General features: G+C 41.2%; 1 protein-coding gene across 2 annotated transcripts in view; it reads right to left on the reverse strand.

Moving 5' to 3' along the window:
• Nucleotides 1-25,088, reverse strand: part of LOC140738799 (reelin-like) — a 302,475-nt gene that overhangs the window by 64,238 nt on the left and 213,149 nt on the right. For both annotated transcript variants that reach the window (XM_073066646.1, XM_073066645.1), the window contains exons 33-43: nucleotides 23,675-23,833; nucleotides 21,582-21,770; nucleotides 20,467-20,740; nucleotides 18,120-18,260; nucleotides 10,247-10,424; nucleotides 8,211-8,295; nucleotides 6,175-6,357; nucleotides 3,100-3,271; nucleotides 1,949-2,051; nucleotides 979-1,205; nucleotides 380-600 (exon numbers count right to left, since the gene is read on the reverse strand). In XM_073066646.1, coding sequence (XP_072922747.1) covers nucleotides 380-600; nucleotides 979-1,205; nucleotides 1,949-2,051; nucleotides 3,100-3,271; nucleotides 6,175-6,357; nucleotides 8,211-8,295; nucleotides 10,247-10,424; nucleotides 18,120-18,260; nucleotides 20,467-20,740; nucleotides 21,582-21,770; nucleotides 23,675-23,833 — 1,932 coding nt within the window. The remainder of the gene's footprint in view (nucleotides 1-379; nucleotides 601-978; nucleotides 1,206-1,948; nucleotides 2,052-3,099; nucleotides 3,272-6,174; nucleotides 6,358-8,210; nucleotides 8,296-10,246; nucleotides 10,425-18,119; nucleotides 18,261-20,466; nucleotides 20,741-21,581; nucleotides 21,771-23,674; nucleotides 23,834-25,088) is intronic.

Here is a 25,088-nt window from a genome sequence, read left to right on the forward strand (position 1 = left end):
AGGGCCTAATCCACATGGTTTCTCAATAAATAAATAAACTCCACCTTCATCCACATCTAATCTTGACCAAACACAGTCACTACCCACTACCTCTACTCCACCCCCGCACTGCTCTATCTGCATCCGTTGCCCACCCATTCACACCCATCAACCCCTGTCCCACAGCACATACCCAAACCCCTATCACCACATGCAAATCCCCCCTAATACCACCATGCCCAGCCTTCCATCTTCAGCCTAACCTCAAGTACTTCCATCTCTTCCATTCAGTGGAAATTGTGGGTATTACACATCACCCATTTTCCGTGGAAAGAGTCGCTCTATTTCATTGTAACCCAGTCTGCACCAACCCTGCAAATGTAATTTTCTTCCAGCCTACCTTTAAAATCTCCCTTCAAGAAGTCGGGGTTTTTGGAGCCGATTTTGCAGGTGGGTCCAGAATACCTAGCGTCACAGACGCAGCGGGTTCCCCCGACACAGCTACCGTGGCCATGACACATCTCCTCACACTGAGGCCCAATATACACATTATCAATGGCCCAGGTCACTGGCTGAGAGCCTAGTCTGTAGAAGCCCTGATACCATCGGAACCTCACTGACCTGCGGGGATAAGAAGGAATACTTCAATGGATGAAACAAAGGAAACGATCTTTTGAACAGGTGATAGGAGATGCATCAACGAGAGCTTTGTACGTATCTAAACTGACGGATAGGTGTTTTGGACATTGACCAAGACAGATTTCTTCCAGGAAGCTCGGGTTAAGAATAGGTCACCTATCTCTGCAAACTCTGTGCGTCCCTTGTAAGCTTCCGAGTAAGTTGCACTGGCAACAAACTTTTGACCATTAATGTGCAAATGGGGTGGAAGGCTGTCAGCTCTTGTAAGTTCGAAGATTACCAATCAAATGTGTGGAAAGAAGAAAGGAACATTTAAGTAAAAACCAAAACTAAATATAATGTTCTCAAGTCGGAACTCACCCGCAAAGATGGAGCCTGCCAAAATGGATGACCTCCCTCTTCCACCCATGGGTGGTCCCAGCGTAATAGGTGCTGCTGGGATGGAGCTCGGTTGAGCAAAGTGAGCTGACGTGCCCACTGCTGTAACAGAGCGGCAGCAGCAAATGCCACGTAGCTCCAAAGTCCCGGGAGAACTCCAGTCTAATGGGATCAGAAGCTGAACTGTCTACGTTACATCCAACATTGATCTGAAACGATAGGTGAAGCACGGTGATGTCGGAACACGTTGCTGTCGAAGTGTAAGCATTTGTCTTTGGAAGGTTTACATTAGCAAGGCAACAAGGTTTTAATTTAAAGACATATTGGGAAATTGAAAATATTCGTATGACCTCTTTGATCTAACACAGATTTCTTTTCTTTCTAGTTCTCTTGAAACTGTGCTGCTGTCAAAGTAGATATATTGGCAGACATTTTACCAGATCTATGAACCACTAATTCCCTCTAGTGCTTCAACTATTCTACTTCAAGCCTAACGATCAGTACTTGCTATATTAGTGGATTAATACTTTAATTATTGTTGCTACTCCTTTCAAGAAATAAACTAGCCTATTTTAAACGATTAAAAGGTTAATCTTGAAGTTCCATTTAAGATATTCTGTTTCCCTGTTTCACCCAGGGAATTTTAGGGCTTTGTTTCAGAATTCAGTTGCCCTAGTACCACCCTATTTAAATGAGTGGCTCAAATTTCCTTTTATTTGCAAAACCTCACAGCGTTGTGGCGTATAATTTCAGTACAAAGTGAGTGATGGACAAAAGGATTTTGAAATTGAAAGCCCATCCAGCGGGACACTCAGGGGCCTAATTTAATTAAATGTGTCAATTAATAGCCGAAGTGGCTGCTGTGTGGTCTAAATTCTAAACACATGAAGCTATTGTCCAAAAGTTCCACGTGACTAAAGAAAGGACAGACAGGTAACTATCACTACGTTACCTCAAATTGAACAATGGTGTTCTCGTTAACATCCAGGTCACGCGTAGTGATGGAATGTTCCCCAACCATGTTTGACACGAAGACTATGGCGGAATCTTCCTCCCTTGTTAACAGAGAAACAAAACCGAGATAATGTACCGTGACAATGAAGACAAACCCACATCTTATGAGAGGGAGTAATCACTCCAGCAAGGGGTGCACATTGAATGAAACAATGCTATGATGCTTGAATAAATCTCTAGAAACATTTTTTGTAGGAAAATGTCATCCACAAATTAAAGTTCCCCTTTTCCCTCCAGTTCTACGTAACTGACTGTGATTGGAACGAGGCTTCGTAATGAGAATGACACTTAGTTTAAGTTTTGTTGTCAGTGATGTAAAGCTATCATGTAAATAAAATATCAAAATAGACATGATGTAAAAACATGGCAATTTAACTTCAGAAAGTCTTTTAAAGGATATCTGCTTTGGTTGACATGTACCTGATAATAAATGGGATATAATACAGTTTCTTACAAGGTATTTTGTAAAAGGAGCCCGACACATTATCTGAACTGATGGTGCTGAGACATTTCTGGGTCATGACACCATTGTAAATGCAACCATTCCAGGTGTTAATGCAACACCTTTTTCCAATACTTAAAGAAACATTATGTACAGAAATCAGATATAATTTTGCTCCAAGAAAGCTGAGAAGGTCACACTGCTGGGAATAGGGATCCCCATTGAACGTGGAAGCTGAGAGTTGCATCTGGGTATAGGAAGAATCATTTCAGAGGGAAATAGCTGCAAGATACCTGTTCAGCATTGTATATTTATTTATATTTATAGTATTTTAAAAGTCACTAATTGACGATCAATGGATTTGAATGATATTGAATGTTTCTGAATGTCAGAGCAGATTTTCTCGATGTTTACACCAATGAGGCTTGGGAGCTCTCAGTCAGGTCCAGCACAAGGTTAAATATGGATCTTTCATGCAGACTGATAATAAGTGTAGACAGGAAGGAAATGCTGGGCCTTGATTGTGGTTGGTGTAGGAGGGAGATTTTAAGAAATATCTTGGAGAAGGAGAAAAGTGCAAAGAGGTGAAGAGTTTAGAGCCTGTTATAGACCAATACCCCAAGCATGGGAGAAACCATTATTCTTACGTGGTTCCCTTTGATACATAGGGACAATAAAGACCAATGTTTCCACCAGGATAGAAGAACCAGTTGTCCTCTTTTGGTCCAAAGTCGAATGTCTCCAACAAAACACCAGGATTTTTCACATTATTCCCATCAATAATGAGATCATCAATGATCCAAATTTCTTCTTTTTGCCCTTTTTGTTGAACAAAAAACAATTAGAATAAACTCGGCTTCTCATCCTAACAGACAAACTGTTATTTTGTGCAATTACTTTAGGAGTTCATTATTAATTCACTATGAATGCATTTAACAAGTTTGTTTTTGTATTTTCCAGCTTAATAGGTTCAATATCAACTTACAGTGCCTATAAAAAGCATTCACCCCCCCAAGAAGATTTCAACAAGTTATATTGTTTTACAACATTGAATCACATTGAAAAAGATTCTTTCATGTTGAAGTGAAAACAGATCGCTACAAAGTGATCTAAATTAATTACACATAAAACAAAAAATAATTGAATGCACAAGTATTCACCCCCTTCAAGTCTGTATTTAGTAGATACATCTTTGTTAGCAATTACAACCTTGACTCTGTGTGGATGGGTCTCTAACAGCTTTGCACATCTGACACTAAATTTTCCCCATTCTTCTTTACAAAACTGCTCAAGCTCTGTCAGGTTGCATGGGGATCATGAGTGAACAGCACTTTTCAAGTCCAGCCCCAATTTCTCAATTGGATTGAGGTCTGGACTCTGACTTGGCCATTCCAGGACATTAACTTTGTTGTTTTTAAGCCATTCCTGTGTAGCTTTGGCTTCATGCTTGGAGTCTTTGTCTTGATGAAAAACAAATCTTCTCCCAAGTTGCAGTTCTCTTGCAGACTGCATCAGGTTTTCCTCCAGGAGTTCCCTGTATTTTGATGCACTCATTTTACCTTCTACCTTCACAGCCTTCCAGAGCCTGCTGCAGTGAAGCATCCCCACAGCATGATGCAGCCACCACCATGTTTCACTGTAGGGATGGTGTGTTTTTGATTATGTGTGGTGTTTGGCTTACGCCAAACATAGCATTTAGTCTGGTGGCCAGAAAGCACAATTTTGGTTTCATCAGATCATAGAACCTTCTTCCAACTGCCTTCAGAGTTTCCCACAGGCCTTCTGGCAAACTCCAGTCGAGATTTCTTGTGACTTTTTTATTCAACAGTGGCTTTCTCTTTGCCACTCTCCCATAAAGCTGCAACTGGTGAAGCACTGGGCAACAGTTGTTGTACGTGCAGTCTCTCCCATCTCAGCTAAATGAAACACTGTCACTCCAGGGTCAAAGTGCAAAACACAGTACCAACAGTCACACAGAGCACAAGGTATAAATAGCAAAGACAAGACAGCAGGACATATAAGATACCAGTAAAACAAAAAAAAACATATATATAGTCCAAGAATGTTGCAGCAGTCTGCAGTTGAACACAATATGGCTTGGCTTCTGCCGAGCAAACACTGGGCAGGGGCAGCACCGACTCCAACTTGGGCACTGCACCACAATGCCCCCAGCACTCTGGAGGAGCCACCGACTCCCATGCTCCTCTCCTGCGTGGCTTCAAACAGGCACACAGCGGCTCGAGGGCTGGTCCTCACTATGATTGAGGCCACACAGCTCCCACCAGCCCCCCCACCCCCCCGGCCGTCCGCCAATAAATCAGTGAATCGGATGCAGCATCGCACATTCACAACGTCTAGCAGGGTCTCGCAATCACATCAAAATCAAGTGAGATGATCACTCGCTGTTGGAGCGCACACCACCTTCGTCCACCGAATCCTCCGACATCTCTCTGACACAGGCAGCTGCACTACCTACAGCCAAGTCCAGCTCCTTCAGTGTCTCTGCCAAGCAGCAACTCGCTGATGGGGTGGACCTGCAGTACCTTAAGTTCCTAATGTCCAACAAGGTCTTGAAATCATAACAGATACATTTACAAAAGACAATAACACCTTTGGACGTAGAAACTGCTGTGACTGAGCGCACCACCACCACCATAAGTAAAAGGATGAAAGAATAGCAGTTGGGTGCCACATTGAATAATAATTGAAACTTTAATTAATGGAATGATTTCATCTACAGTCAAAAAGCAGGTTGTTGACACTGAATCAGAGTTCCCTGGGCTTATCATTTTCAATGATGGCAAAAGTCTCTGAAAGTCAGACTGTAAATTCAACACATTTTCTAGCTTAATTGTGTGGATGGGTCATGCCTTTCACACACTACAGGCAACAAAGGGTTAACTACATTAGCTGTTACACACCATTTATTAGCCCTCAGCTATCGTGAAAAAAAATTGCAATGGAAATGCCGTACTTGCCAATTTTATGAATGAACAAAAAGAGATGAACTAAAGTTGACCTGCAGGAGTCCTCACCCTCCAGTGCAGTGTTACAAAATCCCATTCCATCTTTGCTAGACTTGTGCTTTCATGTGCATCATTGGCTCAAGAAGTGAAAATGTGATGGAGAGCTTTACAGTTAGCACTGAGGCATATTGATGAGGTCAGGGGTATCCAGTGAAGTTTAGAAACATAGAAAACCTACAGCACAATACAGGCCCTTCGGCCCACAATGCTGTGTTGAACATGTCCTTACCTTAGAAATTACCTAGGGTCACCCATAGCGCTCTATTTTTCTAAGCTCCATGTACCTATCCAGGAGTCTCTTAAAAGACCCTATCGTATCCACCTCCACCACCGTCACCGGCAGCCCATTCCACGCACTCACCACTCTCCGCGTAAAAAACTTACTCCCGACATCTCCTCTGTGCCTACTTCTAAGCACCTTAAAACTATGCCCTCTCGTGCTAGCTATTCCAGCCATTTCTTCCACACTTGCATATTCCTAACTCAGACTGGAAACAGAGGACTGAAATATATTGGAGGTTTCATTCACAACAAGCCATCCTCTTGAAAAATATCAGCACAAAACTTGAACGTTATGTCGCACAGTTCATCAACAAATCAACTTTGCTTTTATAAACTTAAAACAAACTGATTAAATTCTAAAAGGTGCAAGTTATTTCACGGTAACGCAATATAAACGCAGTTCGAATTTGTTACCTTCATTGTGGGGCTGCCAGAGGCGGAATCGGGTTGCGTTGGTCTGGGCAGCTAGTGGTAAGGGAACATTAATAAAGAGCACTTCTGTCGTTTGAGGGAAGTAGAATTCATCCATCAAGTGCCAGGTGATTCCGCCATTGATGGAATACTGCAGCAGAATAGAATGCGAGCGGTCAGGAGCACCTGAGCCAAAGAGACAGTGTGATGGTCAATTGTAGCTATTGAGACAAAGGAAAACTTGCAGATAATCTTCAATTTATCACAGAACCGGCAGATATTGATAAATTAATTTCAGTTCAAAAGCACTCTGCTAAAATTCAGTTTGCATAAACATAATGAGAATTTAATGGATCCACTGAGGGCTGGAAAATCTCACTAGATGTTTGATCGACAAATATAGGTTGCAGTCAGTGTTTAAAAATTTGCCATGACATACCAGCCAACTTGACCAGCTTACCAGCAACAAAGAATTTATTTGAGGGCATTGTTCATCACACAGTCGGATGTCCTAGAAACCCATCACTTTTCATAGTCAGGGCCTACAATATTCCCGAAACCTTGATGTGCAGAAGTCAATGAACCCTGACACTGTGAAAAGAAATTCCCTTCCTCTTCAACTAGATGCAGTAGCCTGTACATATATCACCCCAGAGCATAATAAATATAATGGAATCATTCCAGTTCATGAATAACATCAGGATTGGGCATAAATATGAAGGGGAGCAAAAATGTAAGAAAATCATAAGCTATAATAGTTATCAACAATTGATGAAAATGGTTTAGAATGTTTCACAGTGCAATGAATTTTAATATTAAAACAACATAAATGTCATTACTTTTGTATTCTAGATCTAGAAATACTACAAATCATTGAATTTTCTTTCATTTTGTTGAAATATAAATGTAAAGTAACAACAAACTACCTTTGGAGTTGAAGCCTAATGCTGATACATTCAATTTAAATGTATGAGCCATACTCTGACAGTGAATATTAGTCAAAATTCCACCGACTCTACATTAACCAGTCACTGGAGCAACTGTATTTGTCACATAACAAAGCAGCTCCTTTAAGCAGAGACAAAAATACGCATTCACAAAGTAAATTTTGAAATCTACATTCAAGCTGAGTGCTCCCATTATTATAGTTTAATCGAAATGGCTGGTTGGCATTTTCATAAATACACCCTCTTTGTAACTCAGCTGTTAAATATTTAGCTCATAAGCTGTTAATCCCTCTGTCATCTTAATATGCTATCATCAGAAGTATTACAATATTTTTGACTTCAGAGAGTCTTTCAGGACGTTTTCAGAATCTGTAACTCAAGTGTAGGGTTGGTTGCTGAATATTTAATCATGGCCAGTACCCTCACAGATTCTCATGTTCTCTCTCTCTCTCTCTACTCTTTCTGAGTTAATCCACACTAACCTTATGTAGAACAATCTATGTGGTCTTGATTAAATTGTCAGAAAACTCAAGAAGTGGGTCAAGTGACTTCCCTCTGTCCAACCCTTCCAAGGCCACGTCCACTTGTTGCTCTGCTCTGCCTTTGATAGTTGCAGTCCAGGCACGTGGAATGGGAGGAATGTGAAGTGGATACATGGGATTTTAGCACCTACCTGAGGATCCATCCAGAGCATTTGTTCCACATGAAACCTTGTCACTAGAGTGAGTTATGGGGAAGCAACACGCACCATTGCCTGTACCCCAGTAAAATAATCAATGCAATCAATTGGCAAAGCAAATTATCTTCCAGCCAAAAACCTTTGGCATTTCCTTGAGTTGCAGTAGCAACCCAGAATTGACATGGAACAGTATCTAATTCTACCCTCACTAACCATCCTTTCTGCTTGATTTCAAATTTCCTTCATTTGTTTTATTTATATATAAGTTAAATGTTTGCTATGAACATTATTTTTCATCTCTGCACGGTGAGACACAAGTATTCTGACCAACATCTTCTACTTTCTCTGTGGAATGTCTAGGTGGTAAATATTTTCGGTGTTGTGTGTTAAGAAAGATTTTTAAAAAGGCAGACCTTTAGCAATGAACTTGAATGAGAACTGAATGTACAAGGTGTTTGTACATTCCAGATCCCTGGAGACCAGCATTCTCAGCCCTTCCTGCAAAATAGAAAGAGGAAAGGGTTAGGACCAATGAGATTATGTGTTGTACAGAAAAGCATACAGTATGACCACAAAATATGATTTAAATGAAGACTGAGGGTATTTTCCTTTCACAATTATTGTACAATTAATTGGACATGAGCAAATGCCTTAATTAACAGCCAAATCACAAACACAAGAAAATCTACAGATGCTGGAAATCCGAGCAACACACGCAAAATTCCGGAGGAACTCAGCCGGCCGGGCAGCATCTACGACTTCTCCTCCTTCTTTCCAGCCCTGATGAAGGGTTTCGGCCTGAAACATCGATTGTTTACTCTTTTCCATAGATGCTGCCTGGCCTTCTGAGTTCCTTCAGCAATCTGTGTGTGTTGCTTAACAGCCAAATGTCTATTTTGAAGGAAATAATCTAAAGAAGCGTCTCTAACAACACACAGTGCAATGTATTAGAATGTGAACAAAACAGTATAATATCACACTTAGTATACTGTAGTTAAAGTATTAACAATACTAACATACGTGTTGGAATATTGACGCAAGTCATTGTGCAGTGCAATATAATATTAGCACAGCACCCAGTGTAGTATGTTTCAGTTTTAACACAGCACACAACCTTGAAGTGAAGATATTAGCATAACAAACCATGTAGTATGTTATGCTGTTAACTGTGTGTTATGTTGAACATTAACACAATTCATTGTAGTAAGATCATTAACAGAATGTACAGTGTACTTTGTTAAAATATGAGCACAACACACACTGCTGTATGACAGTGAATTAATATAACCAATCATGCTGTGCTTTGCTGTATGAATACATGTTATATTAACACTGTAAAGCACTGAATGGTTTGTTGTATTCCTAATGTTTAGTTGATATACTTAACACAATTCTTAATACATTGTGTTAAGAATATTAACTTCTTTCACCTCAGTCAGTTGAAGAAGTTTGGTATGGGCCCCCTAATCCTAAGAACTTTCTACAGGGGCACAATTGAGAGCATCCTGACTGACTGCATCACTGCCTGGTATGGGAATTGTACCTGTCTTAACCGCAGGACTCTGCAGAGAGTGGTGCAGACTGCCCAGCGCATCTGTAGATGTGAACTTCCCACTATTCAGGACATTTACAAAAATAGATGTGTAAAGAGGGCCCAAAGGATCATTGGGGACTCAAGTTACCCCAACCACAAACTGTTCCAGCTGCTCCCATCCGGGAAGCGGTACCATAGCATAAAAACCAGGACCAACAGGCTCCGAGTCAGCATCTTCCACCAGGCCATCAGACTGTTTAATTCATGCAGATACAATTGTATTTCTATGTTATATTGACCGTTGATGGTGTCATATTTGGAAGAAAAAGATGTAGTTGTAGATCAACAAATAATGAGGGAGAGAGAAATTAAAATAGAAAATTCTGGAAGTATTCAGCAGATCAAAAGACATTTCTAAGTATTGACAATTCGGCTGAAACATTAATTCCACCGGTGCCACTTGCCAGCATTTTCTGATTGTATTCCAGATTTCTGCCATCTGCAGCATTTTGTCAAAAGGGAGAGAATGGTTATTGGAGGAGAGAAGTTCATGCTAATGGAGATGCAGCATACTCACCCACCCTGGAAATGTGGTGTTGTGTTTAAATCAGGTGCTCCTGATATTAATAGGGGATTAAGTGGTAAATACCACTTTCAAGCCATATTGTGATACGAAAGGTACTTAGAAACCACGCGGTATAAAAATAAGTATGTGCCAAACTCTAGCTTGTAAAAGTTACAGCTGCCATAATTTTTTGGAGATTGTGCACTCTTACAAAAGTGGGGTTACTGTACGCAGCCTCGCTCATTGCCAGTGTAATCAGTGACAGGTTCACATGTCCAGCTTGCTAAGTGAAGCCAAATGTGAATTCCAACACCTTTTGTGCACCGACATATCAACAATAGATTCCTAACCCCATTAAATTCCAGTGCTGTTCCAGATTTGACGATTTCCCCATTTAAGTTTCCTCTTTCTGCTCCAAGAACCTCAGGCCAAATGTCAGGGTGGAGTTTCTCATTAAAGTCATCTTTGAGAATTGATGGTAGTGGAAGAATGGGTACACAGTTACGCCCTCCAAAGCCACTGTCACACCTGCAAGCAAAAGAAGGTCCCATCAGTAAAAGGCATGGCATGGTGGAACTCCCAAGAGCAGCACAAGCTAAACCCACAAAGCAGTGCAGCCAATGTACTAATTATCAGCACAATATTTATGGTGTAATATGGGCCCAAACATCCAAACTATGTTCTCTTGGACCCTAATCTTTTCTGCAAATGACATCAGCAATGTGGTATTACATCCTTCTGTGCAATAGCTGATGAAGAATTTAAATCAAATCTTTAAAAAAGCAGGCAAAGCTATAATCTGAAGTAGGCAATAAGTGTCATTTTCACATGATCTACAGAATATTAGGACCAAGCACACGGTTTAACTGAAAAGTACAAATAAAATTTCCATCAGACAAACAGCAGGCAATGATCATCTCCATCAGGTGAAAACTCAACCACCTCGCCTTGGCATTCATTGATGGTGCCATCAACAAATCCCCCATCAGTGACGTTCAAATTGAGCTCATTGTCAACTGCACAAGTACATGTACGCACAGGTGCAAGGAAAATCTCACTCGCACCAGCACCACTGGCACAGGGCATCATATAAGCAGCATTCACAAGAAAAACATAAATTAACAGAACAATTAGAACAAAAACCCCTCCATTTTAATGCAGAGTGATCACAGAGTTACTAAACTGGAGCACTGAAGTTTTACTAGTTGGTTCAGGAACTGAATCATTGAAGGGAAGTAGCTGTGTTGAATGTAGTGGTATGAGACTTCAGGCTTCTGTACTACCTGCCTGACTGTAGCTGCAAAAAGATGGCACGGCCCGGGTAGTTTTGATCTTTGATGATGGATGTTACCTTCCGTAGATACTGCCAGCGGTGGTAGGGATGTGGCCATGATTTATTGGGCTGAGTCCACTACCCTCTGCCGCTTCTTACGTTCCTGTGCATTTGAATTGCCATATCAGATCATGAAGCAACCAGTCTGTGTACTTTCAACAGTGCATCTGTAGAACTTTGTAAGTGCTCAGTGACAAACTGAACCTCCTTCACCTCCAAAAATGTGAAGTCACTGGTGTTGTTTCTTTATCTATGCGCTGGGCACAGGACAGATCAACAGTTATGTTACCAACCAGGAATTTGAAGCTTCTGACTCTCTCTCTCTGATTGCCGGATACGGACTGGCACACGTTCACCCTCTTTCCCCTTTCCGAAGTCAACAATCAACTCTTCCGTTTTCCAATGTTGAGCGGGAGGTTGACATCACTCAGCCAGGTGTCCTGTCTTGCTCTAGTAAGTGACTCATCGCCATCTGTGATTCGTCCAGCAACAGCAGTGTTGCCAGTGGATTTGAAGATGGCATTGTACATGTGCTTCACCACAGTCATATGTGCATCTCAAGTAGAGCAGGGGACTAGGGACACGCCTGGAGGTGCACCTTTGTTGATGATGAGTGGGGAGACGTTCTTACCAATGGTCACACATTGAGGTCTAGCCAGAAATCATACCTGGACTTCCTCTGTGACTCTTGAGTCACAACAGATCGAGCTCTCAGCAAATTATGAATCTCCTAGTTCATCCAGAGATTCTGGCTGGGTAAGAATCAGAATGACTTTTGCAGGAACACACTTGACCTTATGAAGTTGGTGACAACTGTGACGCATTCATTTGGGTTCACTGATGGATCCTTAAACCTTGTTCACGCCTTTGAGCTAAGATGGCGCCGGAGAGCGGTAGACACTTTGCAGGCAGCTAGTAGTAACACAGTTCCTTATTGAACATTTCTGGAGTTCCCATTGACCAGAAACTCAATTGGGCCAGCCACATAAATAGAATTGCTTCAAGAGGACGTCCGAGGCAGAATAATGAACAGCACAACGACAAGGCAGACACATCACAGGAGTGACAAACGTTTTCTGCTTGTATGAAGCAATCCACTGATAATTAGAAGCTGCAATAAGCGTGTTATGGGTCTTCCCATTTTGAGGATAGTTAAGGATGAACCATAAGGGCTGGCTTTCCAGCAAAATATCATACTCCTCCACCACCAATGCACAATGCATGTTCAAAGATTCAAGGTACATTTATTATCAAAGAATGTATAAATTATACATCTTTTTTTTTTTTTAAAACTTTTTTTATTGTTTTCAAATAGTTACAAAATAAAAGTGTATGAGAAAAAAAAATGTTACCCAGCCCCCCTCCCCTTAACCCCTCCCCCCTAACATCCCTAAAAAAAAAGAAAGAGAAAAAAAAAGGAATGCCTGGATATTGGAAGATCCCCACACGCTCCACGGAGTTCGTAATAACTTTGGTGTATGCATTTATTTCTTTCCCCAAGTAACCAATTATTTCATCTTCGGAGCACCTATATATTTAATCCTGTCTTTTGTAAATAAGGGCGCCAAATTTTCAAAAATGTTTCATATTTATCTCTTAAATTGTAAGTGATTTTTTCAAGTGGAATACAGCCATAAATTTCGTTCTTCCAACGATCTATACTTAGATATGTATCCGATTTCCAAGTCACTGCAATAGCTTTTTTGGCTACTGCCAATGCAATTTTTATAAATTCTTTCTGATATTTATTCAATCTGGATATCGGTTTTATCCCTTCAATATTACCTAGTAAAAGTAATGTTGGGTTGTGTGGAAGTTGTATTCCAATGATTTGTTCCAGTAAAACTCTTAAATTTGTCCAAAAAGGTTGAATTTTGGAGCAAGACCAAGTAGAATGTAAAAAAGTACCAATTTCTTGGTTACATCGAAAACACTGATCAGATAGATTTGGGTTTAATTTGTTTATTTTTTGTGGTGTAATATATAGTTGATGTAAAAAATTGTATTGCACTAATCTTAATCGAACGTTTATTGTATTTGTCATACTCTCAAGACATAGTCTTGACCAGTTTTTTTCTTCAATTTTGATATTCAAATCACTTTCCCATTTTTGTCTTGACTTATGGACTCCTTGTTTAATTGCCTGTTTTTGAATCAAATTATACATACAAGAGATAAATTTTTTAATCTTTCCTTTTTGAATTAAAGTTTCTATTTCATTGGGTTTCGGTAGTAACATTGTTTGACCTAGCTTTTCTCTTAAATAAGCCCTTAGTTGAAAGTAACAAAAAAGAGTGTTGTTTGATACTTTATATTTATTCTTTAATTGATCAAATGACATTAATATACCTCCTTAAATTATACATCTTGAGATTTGTCTGCTTCCAGGCAGCCACAAAACAAGAAACCCAAAGCACCCAATTAAAAAAAGACCATAGCCACTGCGCTGAGAAAGAGGGAAACACACACACACACATACAGACACAGACACACAGACACACACACACACACCTCCCCTCCCCCCACCCCCCCAAACGACAGCACTCTGAACTGCATTGAGTCCATGAATCTGTTCCCAGGAGCAGCCGGAGCAGGCCCAAGCCTTGATCTCGGTTCATCGTATTAGTGGGGCAAAGACGGCACAAAACTCGCAGGGAAGATGGCCGCTGGAGCAGTTCACAGCCTAGGCGCCACCAAGAGGGGGAAAGAACGTTGCGGCAGAGTGAGCAAAATCAGTCCAACCCTCGCCTCCAGTCCCAACACTCGGGCTTTCCAGTCTTTCTGGGCTGGCGTTTAAATTACCTAAGCACCAGGTAGCGCCTTGGTCTACAACCCAAATCCTGGTGCTGCCACACTCTTGGGCCGCACAGCCCGAAACCGTTCTCGATCCCAGCAAATCGGAGAGATCCAACCTCGCACCCAGGTTAGGTGGTCAGGCATCAAAACTCTTCCGCATCAACTCCTCTCCAAATTGCTCACTCCAACTCCAACAGCAATACCAACTCTGTCCGCATCTCCGTCCTGAGCACGTTGTGCCTCGTCTTTGTGATGCACCCACATGGCTCATCCTTCGAATCAGCTCCAGCTCCACTTGCTCCTTCATTGCTTGCGGTGACAGTTTACCATAACTTACTTCAGAAAAGGTGTTATTTGTAAGGTTTTTAGTCGAATTTCTTGCCTTATGGACTACCAGTGAGCTGCCATACGTGTTGGGTACTGCCATCTTCAACCAGAAGTTCACAAGAGAGAACGACATTAACTGAGATTAGATTAAAGATTAACTGTATTTGTCACATGTATATTGAAACATACAGAGAAATGCGTCATTTGGGTCAACAATGATGTGCCGGGGGCAGCCCGCCAGTGTTGCCATGTTTCTGACCACAACTTAGTAACCCGAAACCATACGTCTTCGGAACGTGGGAGGAAACCAGAGCACCCGGAGGAAACTCACATGGTTATGGGGAGAACGTACAAACTCTTTACAGCTGGCTGCAGGAATTGAAACCCGATAACCAGCACTGTAAAGCATTACGCCAGCTCTTAGGCTACCGTGTCATCCCTGGCCAAGGCTTTGTCAATAATACCTTTGAACCCTCCACCATCTTAAATTTCATGGTCAGCAGGTGCATGGATCAGCATTGTCTTCAAGTCTCTCTGTCCTAATTTGCACGCATCCCGTCGTCGTTTCACTGTCACTGAATTAAATATCCAAAGCTTCCTGCTGGGCAGCAGTGTGGGAGAATCCTTGTCATGTGCACTGCAATGGTTCAATTAGAAAGTTAACCAGCCTTCACTTAGAATTGTGTAACACAAAAAGAGGCCATCAAAACATAAGCTTTGGAGTAATTATAAATCACTGCTCAGTCACTGTAATCACTGTAAATTAACACTAATCTTGTCCATGGATTCCTATTCATTTAGCCCTCTCACTTCCTTGCTTGGCAGAAAAGAGTTCTCTTTCAAGTTGGAAGTCCTCACGGTGAACAAGAGAAAAAGTAGGAGCTGGAGGAGTGGGCTGTGCCATCAGCTTAGCACAATCTGAGGAGAGGCCATCTAAAAAAATACACTGCTCACTTAAGCAAGGTCAAAGGCCAGTCTCGAAGGGTGCGTTACTAATGACAGCTCTCAGCATTAACAATTAAAAAAAAGTTTTTCTCTTCCCTTTGCTGTAGTCACCTGTGGAGATCTGGCAGCTTCACTGAGGAAGCTTCCTCACTTAAAAGGTTGGCCTGGATCCAGTTGCTGTTTCCCTGGGACCACTGCAAGCAGAATAGGCAGGTCCTGGTAGCTAGTTCCATTTTCTCTCTCTCAGGACCTTGCTGCTGAAAACACTCCACTCTGCTTACCAGCGGAGAGGTTGTTACAGGAATCTGTGGAATGGTGATGGTTGGAGAAGTTCTGCCTCAGGTTGCCATTTAGCAGAGCAGTAGAACAAGCAAGGCAACCTCCTCTAGGAGATCAGTAGAACATAGGAGGGAAAATATCCAGCAGAAACAAATCGGCATTGGTTTATTATTGTCGCTTGTATCAACGTCCAATGAAAAGCTTGTCTTGCATACTGTTCATACAGATCAAATCATTCCACGGTGCATTGAGCTCGAATAAGGTAGAACAATAACAAAGCAAAATAATGTGCAGAACTACTGAAAAAGTGCAGGCAGACGATAAAGTGCTGGATCATAACGAGGTAGATTGAGAGGCCAAGAGTCCATTCAAGAATCTGAAATCAGTGGGATAGAAGCTGCCCTTAAGCCTGGTCGCACGTGTTTTCAGGCTTTTTTACCTTCTGATGGGGGGAGAGAAAGAAAGTCCGGGGTGGGTGGGGTCTTTGAATATGCTGGCCACTTTACTGAGGCAGTGAGTAGTAAGGCAGAGTCCACTGAGTGAAGACGGGTTCTGTTGTACTAGATTTACGGTTTTCCCAATCAAACCCATTCAAAGTCAGATATCAAAACTATGTAAGGAAGAGTCTGATGCCAACAAATTAAAAAATAGGTATTTTCAGCAGACATGAACTTGCAATGATTGCTTTGCAGATAACTATTTGAATATCTCCTTCATGGTTTTTTTCTTCTATCCAGTGCAGACACGTTGCTGCTTGTGCATTTGCAAGACACTGTCAGATCAAACAGCCCAGAGAACCTCATAAACTGCAATAATAAAACCCTGACACCCAGATTAGATTGTAACTATAATCACTTGTTGTAAACCGTTCAGACATTCATTTAATCTCATATCCCACGTGCATTTTCCATTCCTTATATTTGTTCACTGTCTGCTCCCTCCGCTGTACCATTAGTAGCTACCCTTTCACTTGTGTTCTTCAAGCTGAAAGCAGTCGCCCTTTGTGCCTCACAGTGTAAATTGCAGTGCAGGATTATTGTAGAGAACGCCTCCCATCTTCCAGCCCAGTACCCGAACTCCAACAGCGCCTCCCTTTGCAGGATACCAAGTGGAGCTTGACAAGATTTAAGAAAATCCGACAGAGAAGGGAAGTATTCAGTTCATTTATCTGCCTTGGATTCCAGCAGTTCACTGGACTCCTGAATCCTGAGGATCACATAAGTTTTCAATGAATTTCCTCACAATTTTCATGAATACATCTCTAAGGAGGTCTCCGAAAAACAAACCTTGCATCAAGCTTACTTTTGACTCTGAGGAACAAACTACAGCTTGTGCATTCCCACCAAAAATTAAGTGTAAGAAAAGTGTATGTGAAGGGTGTGCACTTTCCCACTGTCCTATTCCAACTGCAAAGCATTCCTGTGGATGAGGAGAATGAAACTGGTTATATTTGCTATTGTCGGTTCTGACACATTAACAAAGATGAAGTGAGCCTCACTCACAGAAAAGTATCAATTAAAAATCTGCCTTTCATCCGTTCCGTTCTTAAAAGCATTCAGTTATTCAATGTCACAAAACCCTTGGGAAATGCTGGCACTGAGACCACAGCAGCCATTCTCCCAGCTCCTGGAAGTTCAGCAGTGGCACTGTTCATTTATGAAAATGATTGTGGTAAAAAGGATCAAGTGAAGCTAGCAAATCAAATGACCTGATTTATGCAGTATATAACACTTCCAAATTGTGTCAGCTTTGATGTCCTATTCTATTGATTTCCTAGCCTAACATAACAACTTCCACCTATCAAGGAATTCTTACTTACAGTCCTTTAGACCCCTTCTTCATAACTTCAGAACTGAATGGGCAGCCAATTCATTGTCATTCCAATAACACAAAGGGGGAAAATCTAATTTACTTCCATTCTAACTAATGGGCATTTGTAGATACAAAAAATACTTTTAAAATTTCAACAATGAACAGGAGAAAGTAGAAATGTAGCCAAACATCATTTTCCTCGTCAAATCCTAATCACACTCTGCCCCCAGTTACTTACTGAATTTCTAATTATTGGCTTGCCACAAAATGTAGTATTAAGAACCAATTTCAGAACACTCTAAAGGCGATGTAATTAAAATCATTTGGTAGCAGACTAATATCCTGTATTAGAGAGCTTTGAATAGGCCAGCATTAGAGCAGATGGTCCCATTAATGATTTACATCTAAAACCTTGTCAACCGTGAACATTTTCTTTATAATTGGAGCTGGACTGAGCAAGTTGGTGCTCAATAGCAAAAAATGAACTGGCAGGGTTACTTTAATTAGTGGCTGTTGCCCTTTTGGGATTAGTTTGTCATGGGATACATTAGTCAACAGTTAATATACATCACACTGTAATCTGTAATGAATAATAATGAAAACTTTTCTCAATCTGTTTTAGACCTGATATTGCATCAGGATGAATTCTAATTATTTTTAGTCAGCAGTCGAAAATGGCTTCCTGCCTTACATCAGAGTGACAATTACAGAATCGATGCTTTCATACTTACACACAATGACCCATGTCACAAATGCCATGACCAGAACACATCCAGGGACACCCTGAGGCTAGGATCACATTATCAATGGCCCAATTATCAGTCCCAAAGGAGTATTCAGTCTGAATCCATCTGAACCGGGTCCTGGGGGAACTAATTAGACAGCAGAAGAATAAATAACAGTATCAAAAGGAAAGGTACTGGGTTAAAAAATAAATCATTCTCCGCATTTGGGAAATGAAATATATTAATTAAAACAACTTCAAATTTCAAAACAAATTTTTACACAATTATTGAGGCATCAAAAAGGCTCACAGCAGTGTACGCCGCTTGATATTTTCACCTACACCATTCTGGAAAGAGAATCAGATTTGGCGAGGTTCAACCAAAACATATTCCTTTCATTTATAAGATTTGTCAAATGTTAAAACGGTGGAGTTTAGCTGATGCCTCAGTGTTACCACGACCTGTTTTCAAACCTGACCTCTGCTGCTGTCGGTGTGGAACTTGAATCTTCTCCTTGTGACCATGTGTGAGCTTCCCCTGGGTAAGCTGGCTTCTTTCTGCATCCCCAAAATGGGATAGTATAATTGCTGATGATAAATTGCCCTTGGTGGAGAAGGAGGATGGTACAAGAATGAGGGGGGATGGGGGTGTTGATGGCCGTCAAAAAGGCTACCAGGAAATAAGCATGGAACAAGGTTTGCTGAGAGCTGCCAGAGGTTCAATGGGCTGAATGGCCACCTTCTATGTCATGACAAATATATCACTAATGCAAATTGGTCAAGATGAATATTGGAGTTGATAGGGAAAGAAAGTATTTCATCTGGCAGGGAAATTCCTCTGCTGCATAGAAACAAAGCCTTGGTCCAACTCATTCATGCAGACCAAGGTACATTCCTGAGCAAGTCCCATTTGTCCTATATCACTCTAAATCGCTCCTATTCACGAACCTGTCCAAATGTCTTTTACACATTGTAACTGTACTTGACTCTAATACCTTCCCTGGGAGCATTCACCAATCTCTGTGTTTTAAAAACTTGCTCCTCAAATCCACCTTAAAATTTTCCCCTTTCACTTCAATCTATACCCTCTAGTTTCAGGCTTCCCTAGGCTGGGAAAAGGACTGTGACCAGTGATTTTATCTAGGCCCTTCATGATTGCCTAAACCTCCATATTATATATTCTAAACCTCAGCCTCTTTTGCTCCAGGGAAAACAGCCCCAGCGTATCCTGCCTCCATTTCCCAGAAATATCTTTGTGAAATTTTTCTGCACACTCTCTAGCTTTATCACATCCTTCCCATAATGTGGCCATTGGAACAGTGCACTATGATCTCAGCAACATCTTGTACAGCTTGTATGTCTATCAATGTCCCATCTGAAAGAGGCAAGCATACCGTATGCATTCTTCACCACATCATCTGTCTCTCTTACTACTTTTAGGGAACCATATATTTGTACCCCTATGTCTTTCAGTTCTACAACACTCTCCAGGACCCTGTCAAGAACAGTTACTACCCCTCAACCAGCAGGCTCTTGAACAAGAGGATAACTACACTCATCTATTGAGTTGTTCCCAACCAATGATCCCACTTTAAGACTCTTAATCTTGCTAATTCATGCTCTCATGATTTATTGCTATTTATTTATTTTGCGTACAGTTTGTTGTCTTCTGTGCTCTACTAGCTTTCTCTTTGATCCTGTTTACAGTTACTATTTGTTGAGTATGCCCACAGGAAAATAATCTCAGGGTTGTACATGGTGACATGTATGTCCTTTGATAATAAATTTTACTTTGAACTTCGATTTACAGTGAAAGTCCTGCCTTGGATTAACTTCCCAAAGTGCATCACTTTGCACTTGTCCGAGTTAAATTCCATTTGCCATTCCTTTGCCCACTTCCCCAGTAGATCTAGATTCTGCTGTAACCTTGGACAAGTTTACTCGCTGTCTCCGGGTGCAATCTTACGAATAGATTGGGGCCATGTCAGAAAGCATTTCTTCACACAGTGGAATCTTGCTTTGGCCAGGATGGATAAGTGAAAACTTGAAAAACTGGCTCATTATTTTTTGTTAGGTGGTGATAATGAGGGAATGAACCCAACAATGGCAGATGAAGGTGAAGTCGGTATCAGTTGTGATCTAACTGTCCGGCAGAACAGAGGAGCTGAACGTGCTTTTCCCAAATGACCTTCTGAAGAAATTTAAACTATTTGTGCTAAACATATTTGATGTACATATATACATGCCCTTAATGTGATTATTTAATATAGGAGGCAAATGCCCTTATTGGTCTTGGCCACTTCCTTTCCGGCTTACACTCACACTTTTGTAATCTTCTGTCTCTAAACACTTACATGGTTCCTGGAGACAGGTAGACTGTGACACGTTTCCAGCTTTGAAATCTCTGTGCCGTGTAGACGGAGCTCTCTGTGTAGTGCAGACAACCAATGGTGGGAGGAACGCACTCTTCTATCACTAGGTGCCAGTCTTTGCCTGTGTTGAGTGAGTACTGCAGCTGGATGCTGGAGAGGTCTGGCGACTGGCTACCACAGCCTATATTGAGCTCAAACTGCAGGAATGTGGAGGCAGTAACGTGGAAGTCCCACGTTTCTGCAAACCGGGGCTTGCCTGGAACACAAAAGAGACAAAAGCAAATTTGTACCTGAGGAGAAAGAGAGAATGTATTTCTCATGGATAAAAATTTCCCTGGTAACTCCTCATCCCCATCACCTTCACATGCTGCGTTGTACGTCGAGGGCGATCGTGGTCTGTGAGAATGATTGTTCTCGGCAAATTTTTTCTACAGAAATGGTTTGCCATTGCCTTCTTCTAGTCAGTGTCTTTACAAGATGGGTGACCCCAGCCATTATTAATACTCTTCAGAGATTGTCTGCCTGGCATCAGTGGTCGCAAAACCGGGACCTGTGTGACATAGACCAGCTGCTCATATAGCCACCCATCATCTGCTCCTATGGCTTCACATGACCCAGATTTGGGGTCTAAAAGATGCTACAGCTTGTCCAAGGGTGACCTGCAGGCTAGCGGAGGGAAGGAGTGCCTTACAGCTCCTTTGGTAGAGACGTATCTCCACCCCACCACCCATCTCTGCTAACTATGGTGTCAGTATTATTAAACATTGCTATGGTTATTTATTGACCATGTCCATAATGCTGGAAAATACTGCCTGCACTACCTTTTGTTAAGTTTTAGTAATGAGGATGGTGAATCTGTGCAATTCTCCACCCTGCTGGGTTTGAAGACTAGATCGTTGGACGTATTTTAAGGGGAGGTAGATACATCTTTGAAAGATTGAGGAATTAAAGGCTACAAGGAACTGGCACACAAGAGGAGATAAGGCCTGGGCTGAATATTATCATAAAGACAGGGCAGACCTGAGGGGTCAGATACCCTATTCTAGCTGCTATTTACTTGGTGTTCTTGTGTTTGAATGTTCTGTTCAATTACCTACCAATATTCTGATTAAAGACCAGTGCTGTATCCTTCGACAGACAATACGTATCTGGATTGCCTCCTTGAATGCGATACCAATTGAACTGCAGGTCAGAGGAGTCATCGAAAGCATCTTGAAAGTCAGTAAGCGAGCTATCGTTCATTCCAATCAAGATATCATCCAAGGCCCACTGTGCACTGAGCTTTCCTGAAAAGGAATACGGTCAATGTTAGATCGAGCAAGCAGCAAGAGGAACTGCAGAGCTCCATATTCAGGTCATATGTCCATTTCATAAAATATTAGTGCAAAAGATGTTAAAATGCAGAACAATTTATGAAAAATTAATTAGTTTGTACCTGTGATCTAATCATAACAATTAAAAGTCTTAAACTTATCATCTGCTACCCTGTGTGGGGAAGAAGAGGAACTAATGTAGGTGCTGATTTCCAGGGAGCTCCCACGTTCTTGGTGTGTGTAACAGAGCTTAAAGGAGCATAGTTTCTGATCTAACCGAAGAAATTTATGGCAAATCCACAGAAATCCCTGGCTGTTTATACATGGCTTGGCAGAAAGGTGAATGTCTACGAGATTCGATGCAAATTGGTAGATTGCATCCAAAATTAGCTCAGAGGTGAAAAGAAAAGGAGGAGAGTTAACAAAGGCAGGCAGATACTGTAGGATTACGGTAGTTTCACTCGGTACCATGGTCAGAGTGGACATTATGGGTCAAAAGAGTCTGTTCCTGTGTTGTACTGTTTGGTGTTCGATGACAGGACTTCTGGTGACTGAACAACAGTTTGTAAAGGTGATGCACAGGGTTCAAAATTAGGCCCTAATGTCTCATGGCATGTCGCAGAGATCTGAACGTGGGCCACAAGTAGAAAGTTCGCCATTGATACCAGAATTTTATGGTCAGGTAGAAAACTGCATACTCTTTAGCTAAACAAATAAGTGGTATATAGAACATAATCTTGAGAATTGTGAGGTAATATATTTGGGAGGACCAACAGGATGAGTGAATACACAATATGTAGGAGGATATTAAGAAGTACACTGGAAAAATATACCTTAGACTGAATGTTCAACCCATTGCAACAGATCAATCAAGCAACATATTGTACATCCATCCAAATAAGAGAAATTGCTACAACAAATTCAATTACAAACAATGCTAATGTTTTAATTCCTTAACAATTATTAAACACATTTTAAAGAATTTTAAATAAGAATTCTTTACTTCTGTCTATAGATAAGTAAAAGTAATTTGCAGGTACACATCAGTTTTAAATTAATTTAATTTCAGAAGAAACAAATCAATTCTTAAATAAATAAGGGAGCTTCTAGACCTGTTTGCAACAGAAGTCAATAAACTATTCTGATCAAACTTTGATTGTGGTTGTCAATGATTCAGACAGGGAGAGTAATCAATTTTGATGCAGACTTTAAAAAAAGTCAAATATTTCCTCATCTTGAAATCGTGTGAAGCATTAAATGACATTTTGATGCATTGCAGAACTACCTGCAGGGCAAAAATTAAATTGTAGATGAACTTTTTCCTCAGTGACGATCTTATCATAAAGACAATATTCCCTTCATTTAACTGTTAAGATATTTTATATTTCCTTACAACTAAGCCATTCAGCTCATAGACAAATTCATTCATCTATTGATTTCCCCTGTAACCTATCCTTCCCACATTCCATTCACACCCTCAGATTCTGTCACCAAACTTGACCAGGGGCAGTTTACAGTGGTGAGTCAATCCCACGAAATAGCACTCATGTTAATATTGCTAGAGTTCAACTTTGCTGTCCATGTGATTTTCCAGATATTGATTATCAGCAGTCACTTCTAAACATATTGACGCCATTTTATAATTGCGTGTGTTTTATTTGTTGCCTTTGCTCTTACATGCTATTTTAATTAGGACTAGCTCCAGGTTGCAATCTCATTAGTGCAAAGCCTCCTTGCTTCTCGTGCGACATAATCTTAAATGAGGTAATTTACATGGCCTGCTGGATGTAACATTAGATGATGGTCAGCAAAGGATCAGCTGCCTCAGGAGATCAACCCACTGATAAACCGATTCTGAACTGTGGCTTTAAGCTTACCGTGCTGTGGCTGCCACCAGCGAAACGCTGTTGATATGGTTTTGGCTTCAGGGAGTAGTTCAATGGTGATTATCTGAGGCTGCAGGAAAGACATGTAGTCCAGCTCACGCAGAACATGCCAAGTTACTCCGTTATCATTGGTGTACTGGACGACAATCCCTAATTTTGGGGACAGTGAAGGAGAGAGTGAGGGGGGAGGGGGGGGGAGAGAGGAAGAGGAGAGGAGAGAGGGGGAAAGGAAGAAGGGGGAGAGGGGGAGAGGAAGAAGGGGGAGAGGGAGGAGAGGAAGAATGGGAAGGGGTAGAGAGCGAGGGGAGAGGGGAGGAGAAGAGGGGAGGGGCAGAGGGGGTGGGGAGGGAGAGGGAAGGGGAGAGTGGAGTGGGGAGGGGGAGATGAAGAGGGGAAGGGGTAGAGGGGGTGGGGGGAGAGTGGAGGGGGAGGGGAGGGGAGTGAGAGGGGAGGAGAGAGAGAGATGGAGAAGGGCAGTGGGAGGGAGAGTGAAAGATGATTAAGTTTGTTGCAAGAATTTTGCTTCATGGTGACATTATTCATAATGTTAAAGATTATTCTGGGTTATGGAGCAGGGGAAGTGTTTGAAAGCAGAATAGCTGGAGGGGAAATGCACCCCTCCAGAACAGAGTAAGTTGTTCTGTCAGGGTAAGGAATTTAAATAATCATGCTTTAGAAAATAGGAAGGAAACAAATAAACTATATATTTTTCTTTCTACTGGGTATCAATAAATTTTTCACTACCCAGATGTAAACAAGTTAATGTGTATTCAATAGGAAAATTAATTTTAACCTTTCTTCAAAAGTAAACTGAACTAAAGTGAATAAAAATATACAAAAATTATTAATCGAATTTGTGTGATTTCCTTCTTTATCAAACATTTGTGAGAGAAGAGATATTCCCAAGTTTGGAACTTTTATTTATAAAGTGACTACATATTCTATATTGCTCTTCTAGTGCTCCCTGTTGATTATCTGACTCACTTTGTTTCCTGGTCACTTGTAACAAAGATGACAACTTGGCCTTTTTGTTTTAGAGTTTTATTGCAGCAAAACGTTGTAAGTAATGTTAATAGAATAACATTGCTCCATCAGGAGGCATGAGGACAGGTAGCCAAGAGCATGGTCTAAGAAGTTGATTTTAAGCAACTTTTTAAAGCCAAGAAAAGGATAAGAATAGAGATGTAGGGAAGACATGTCAAGAGTATATGGTCAATGCAACGGAGGACACAATCACAGCTGGTGGAATGGCTGAGATCTGTCAGGCACAAGAGGCCAGAAATTGAGCAACTCAGAGATCTTGACTGAAACATCGTTGGCATAACTAATTAACATGTAGGACAATCATAAACAAAAGAAAACCTGCAGATGCTGGAAATCCAAGCAGCGTACACAGGATGTTGGA

This window comes from Hemitrygon akajei, chromosome 14 (genome assembly GCF_048418815.1).
Source record: "Hemitrygon akajei chromosome 14, sHemAka1.3, whole genome shotgun sequence".
In the NCBI taxonomy this organism is placed as follows: Eukaryota; Metazoa; Chordata; class Chondrichthyes; order Myliobatiformes; family Dasyatidae; genus Hemitrygon; species Hemitrygon akajei.